This window comes from Rhagoletis pomonella, unplaced genomic scaffold (genome assembly GCF_013731165.1).
Source record: "Rhagoletis pomonella isolate Grant_MI unplaced genomic scaffold, Rhpom_1.0 Rhpom_scaffold_00005, whole genome shotgun sequence".
Classification (NCBI taxonomy): Eukaryota; Metazoa; Arthropoda; class Insecta; order Diptera; family Tephritidae; genus Rhagoletis; species Rhagoletis pomonella.
In genome coordinates this window covers 61,836,525-61,842,113 of record NW_023458559.1, presented here as the reverse complement: position 1 = coordinate 61,842,113, position 5,589 = coordinate 61,836,525, and the positions used below count along the sequence as shown (strand labels likewise).

General features: G+C 32.1%; 1 protein-coding gene across 1 annotated transcript; it reads right to left on the bottom strand.

Moving 5' to 3' along the window:
- Window positions 1-1,456: 1,456 nt before the first annotated feature.
- On the bottom strand, window positions 1,457-1,873 carry LOC118739334 (nuclear transcription factor Y subunit beta-like). The gene has a single exon (XM_036470595.1). The coding sequence runs from the start codon at window positions 1,793-1,795 to the stop codon at window positions 1,502-1,504; it is 294 nt and encodes a 97-aa protein (XP_036326488.1). The 5' UTR covers window positions 1,796-1,873; the 3' UTR covers window positions 1,457-1,501.
- Window positions 1,874-5,589: the final 3,716 nt, after the last annotated feature.

The window sequence follows — 5,589 nt, the reverse complement described above, 5'->3', positions numbered from 1 at the left end:
GAATTCTGCGTTTAATTCTAAGAATATTTGCCGAAGAACCCATGGGCCTAAAATCGATTTGGAGTTTGCCAAATTGTGAAAATATGTTTCTTTTACTTAGCATTTTGATGTAAATAGTGCCGTAAGAAAAAATACAATTCTTTTACACATTTCCATTTAAATTCAAATATTTTTTTAAATTAATTACAGTCAGTCACAAAATTGAGTATCTGGTGATTTTGTTAAATATTCATATAGTTTTAATGTTAAAAATTTTTTGTTAATGTTTTATTCAAATATGGCTGGTTTCAAACTTTGTACGAAAATTAAAATTCTGCAAAACTTCATCAAAAATTGCGAACTTTTTAGTAAGAACTAAAAAAAAAAATCGAGTATGCAGTTTTATAGCTCATTCAATTTTAGTACAATAATGAGTAGTTGCTTTCAAATTCGCGTTGATTTTTAATTTTAATTTTTTTTGTTTTTGCCGACTGTGCTCAGCATTTGCTTTTTTATTTGGAGAAAATGCATAAAGCCGTAAAAATCAGTGCGAATTTTAAGACAATTAAAATTTGCCGATTATTGTATAAAAATTGAATGGGCTATAAGACTGCATACACAAAATTTGTTAGAAAATCTTAATAACAAGTGTGCAGATAAAATTTGCAGAATTCTTGGTTAGAATTACACGTAAAGCTATGCTATACGCCTATAGTCGAAAAAAATTTGCCCGCCCTAATGTACATACATATGTATGTATGTATGTATGCATGTAAATATTTTGCGTTTTAATTTCACAAGTCACTGCACTCAATTTGCCTTAAATACTGTATATGTATGTATGTATAAGCGATATACGACCAAGAAATTTAAATGTGCAATTAAATTAAATAAACGAATATACATATTTAAGTATGTACATTTGTAGGCATATATAAATTTCACACTAAAAGCCATATGTTTTCGTTTCTGTTACCAAGTATGCATGTATGTAAGTAACTGTGTTAATATTGCATTTGAGGTGACATGGTTATATTTTATCAATATTTTTTTTTAATATTTATAAATTAAGAATTAAAAAAAAATAATATAAAAAATTTAATACATTTATGCTAAGCGAAGGTACTCAAAGTTGCTTTAATTGCTTTAATATTGCATACAAAATGCATTAAGTAAAAATGTAATAATTCCGCGTAAATATAAAAATAATTCATTGGCGAAGTTCGCTTCAACTGCGAAAATACGCGAAAAGTCTCGAAACTTTGATCGAAGCGTGAAAACATCTATGAAAAATAATTTCGAAATTTTCGAATTTTTCGAGTTTAAGTAAACTGCCAAATTCTAAACGTAAAAAAAACATCGAAATTCGAAAAAATAGTCAGTACGTAATTCGCTAGAAACTTAAATTTATGAAACTTTTTTCTGGCCGTGACCTAATGCATTTAAATTTCGCTTTCGCTTAGCGAAACTTGTTTTGTTTTTTTTTTTGGTTTTTGCTTTTTTCTCTAGCTTCTGTTTTAAGTTAAATCATGTGCGACAACAAGCAGCGACTAACATCCCGATTGGCGCGATGCAAGTGACCTTGATAATTATGTTGTTGCTGATATACAACTACTGGAGGTGATTGTGCAGTATTTATTACTTGCTGTTGTTGCTGTTGCTCAGCGTGCTGTTGTTGTTGTTGTTGTGTGATAAAGTGTATATTACTTGTCGCATTGTTGATTGTTTGATTGGTGAGATTTGCAGCGTCCATATTGACATCTACCTGTGGTTGCTGCTGTTGCTGTTGTAGTTGTTGTGTGTCCTCGGTGTCCATAAGACACGATTGTGTGCCAATCTGTGTAGAGGGGAGTGAGAAGAAATCTGAAAAAGGAATAGAATACAAGGTGATGAAACACACAGTTAATGTAACAGTATAAACAATTGATTTACTTACTAAGTACGAATTTGTGTTAAGTAAAAAAATTTTATCTACGCAACATAGCTTAACATAACATAACATAATACAACATAACATAACACAACATAACATAACATAACATAACAGCATAGCCAAAACTAAGATACCATAACATAACATATCAAACATAACATAACATAACAAAGCATAGCAAGACATACCAAAACATTACATAACATATCTAATGGAATTCTCAGCGATAACAGTTTTGTAAAAAAAAATTTTTGAGATAAAAATATAATTATTTTTTAAAGAAAATCTAAAGCTCCTCTTCACAGTCTGATAATTAAGTAAAGCAACCTGATGTAAAGATTCCCAGTTTCTACAACTTGGAGATATTACTTTGTTTAGTATTTTTAGTGCAATTCAAATACAAAATACATAAAATCGCTCATACACCTCTACGACCGCTCAGCGCACTGCACTTTACGCTGCGCTGCTGCCGTCTAGCGTTGACTCACTGTGAACGACATCATCGCTAGCTGCATGACCTAAATGTGTAAAAATAATTGTGCTGTAAAAGCAAAAGCAAAAGCAAAAAAAAAAAAGAAATCGAAAACAAAGCTGCTTAACAGCTTTTTTGCAAATAAAAATTATCAGGCTTTGTTTACGTCAACTTCGACGTCGACGCCAATGTTTAGCTGCGGCAATGCAGCGCACATTTACTTTACCAAATACCGATTGTATTAAGAATGTGCGTCACATGTTTAATTAACGACTGACCAAATGAGGTAGGCAAACACAGACATGAGCACAAAAATACAGAAAAGTGCAGTAAAACTTTGAAAAAAAATATATAAAATTCAAATTTATCAAACATCAGTGCCAGCAGAAGGGGGTATCCAAATGGCGTGTGCTTTGTCAATTTGCAATGTGATAGGCGATGGATAAATTGCCAGCGAGGCGAGTAAAGTGGCTATGACAAGTTCTAATTATGACAATACTACAGTAAATGCTATTGATTGTGAGATCAAGGGCGCTGCAATCATTATTAAAATTTAAATTTTATAAAACAACTAAGCAGAAAAATGCTATTCAAATAAAGTAAAACATTTTACGCTCTTCTACAACTTGTCTTTTATGTGTTTGCAGAGTAATAATAAATCAACAGCTTGGCGGTAACTTTATCAGTTAATCAAAGCAAAATATGTTTTGCCTTCATACTTTTCTTTTTTTGCTTTTCAGAAAGTTTCGTGCGCTTGTTAGGCATTCCTAGTGCGTTTTTATAACTTTATGACTACGCCGAAGCAAAAAAAAAAACGTCTTCTCCTCCTGGAAGGTATTGAGACTAAATTAAGTTATGAAGATAAGTAAGAGAACTTCAAACACTCAAAAAAGTATTTCTTGATAAGTTGAAATATCTAAATATAATAAAGCAAAAAAGTGTTCTTTATAACTATTACGAGGGTCACTGAAAAAGTTCTTAAAAAAAAAATAAAAAATTAAAACAATTAAATTTTGTGGTCCGTCTGATGAGAATTGAACCCGGACAGTCTTGACAGCAGCCGCTTGTACGAAGCATCTTTGCACACTCTGCTACAGCCATGCATGTAAATGTGCTTTCAAATGTTCAGTTTGAATCAACACCACATTTCGCTGTCTTGATGTCATCATTACGCCTAGAAAACCGCCTCATGTAAATGCAGCTTTATTCTCGATGTACGTAAACAAAGAGAACCATTTGGTACCAAATCAGGATGATTGTACGGCGGATGATCAATAAATTTGATGTTTCGAATGCTTACGAAATCATTTGTTTGACTAGATGGGTGAAAGCTCGCATTGGCTTGATGAAAGACCGTTTGTTGTGTTTCATTATTTCTTTCTTCAAGACTGTTTCCAAACAAATAAATGTTCACTACTCAGAATTAACTGTTCTACGTATTGGAAAAGCTTCTCGATGTTCCTTGGCGGGCGAAGTACGACCACACTTGAATCCACCATACCAATATTACACACTGGCCCTTTATTGAAAGGCGAAATAAGTTGCATTGCTCTTGTATTTGGTTAAAAGTGGTTGACAATCATCCAACGAAACCCTTTTCTTTAATATTCATTTTTTGTGTACCTGACACTTTTAAGTACCTTTAAACAACACAAAGAGTGCTCGTACTGTAAAACGTTCAGATCAATGCTCAAAAAATGTGGTGCGAATTCTATAGACTTTTTAGTGACCCTCGTACTGTGTCACAGAACATTCTTATCTGTTTCAATAGCGTGTAGTGTCGTGCCTCCCCTATCAGTTAAAGCATTGTTTTTGAGTGACAACGTGTTATCGTGCATCTGTGTGTGATTGTTCACATATTATATATAAAATATTTTAAGTTTCAATTAAAAATCTTTATATGCAGTTTCATACTCGACGGCCGCTATGGTGTATTGGCAGTGCTGGGTAAATTCAATTACATTACAATTACATCGCTCAGTAATTGTAATAAGGAATCAATTCCTTCAGTTCACAGCAAATGAATTGATGACGTTCTCAATTCCCTAGAAGTAATTTCAAATGTAATTGTTTCTTTTTTTTGTTTTGAATTCCATTACAAGGAATTTCATATTGTAACTGGAATAAATTACGTGCTATTAATGTAATTCCTTTGAAAGGAATTGAAAATGTAATTAATTTTTTTTTAAGCCAATTCAAAGGAATAAAAAAAAATTGTTTTCCAATTCCATTCCTCAAAGTAATTTAAAAAACAATCGAAAAAAGTATCTACAATTTTTTTTTACTGTTGATGTGCAATAACTATGCTAAATTTCTTCGTTGCTAACTGCTTTGAATAAATAACTTATACCTAAGTAGTTTACTAATTGAACCTGAAGCTGAATAACTTAAACTGTAGCTGTTCAGTTTATAGGGTAACCGTTAAATCTTCCGTATCGTATCGCGAATGCGCATAACTCGCCCGAATACTTTCATGCTCGCCTTTCGGTGAAGAACAGTCCGGACTGTTGCTGCCTCGGGCACTGCTGTTCTCTTGGACGAATTCATGCGTATCTATAAAAATGCACTGGCTTAGTTAAATTTGCAAAAAGGTGGCAACCCTCTTCGAAAATATTTTCGACTGTAAGCCTTCTTAAAACTCTAGTTTCAACATCCACACTGCAATATTTTATCAATTTAACTGAGTTAAAATGTTCAATAGGTGACAACAGTAGAACGTTCCCCAATGGTTATCTTTAATAAACTTCTTTAATTAAATGCCCGCATTGCTATATTGCTATATTTCATGAATTTTATCAATCTAACAGGTGGCAATCCTCCAAATTTTTGTACCATAAATCTTGGTATTATACCGAACAATTACAAAAAAAATTTTAATATCTGTTCAGCCGATCTCGAGTTTTCTGGTCTGGTACAAACGAACACAACATTTTTATATATACAGTGCCGGACAAAAGTATTGGCACAGAGAATTTTTCGCAATATCTGAAAAGTTTTTTATTCTAATTTATTTTCGATAATTTTTTATAAATATATAGTTCGTCCTACACCAAAAAACATAAAAACTAAATCTCTAAATTTTGTGCAAAACTCAGGAAAATTCAATAAATTTGCATACTTATTTGCAACTTTCTATTCAGATTTTTTAGAAAAATTCGAAGTATGCAGTTTTATAGCTCAACTAATTTTAGTTTAACAAAGTGCA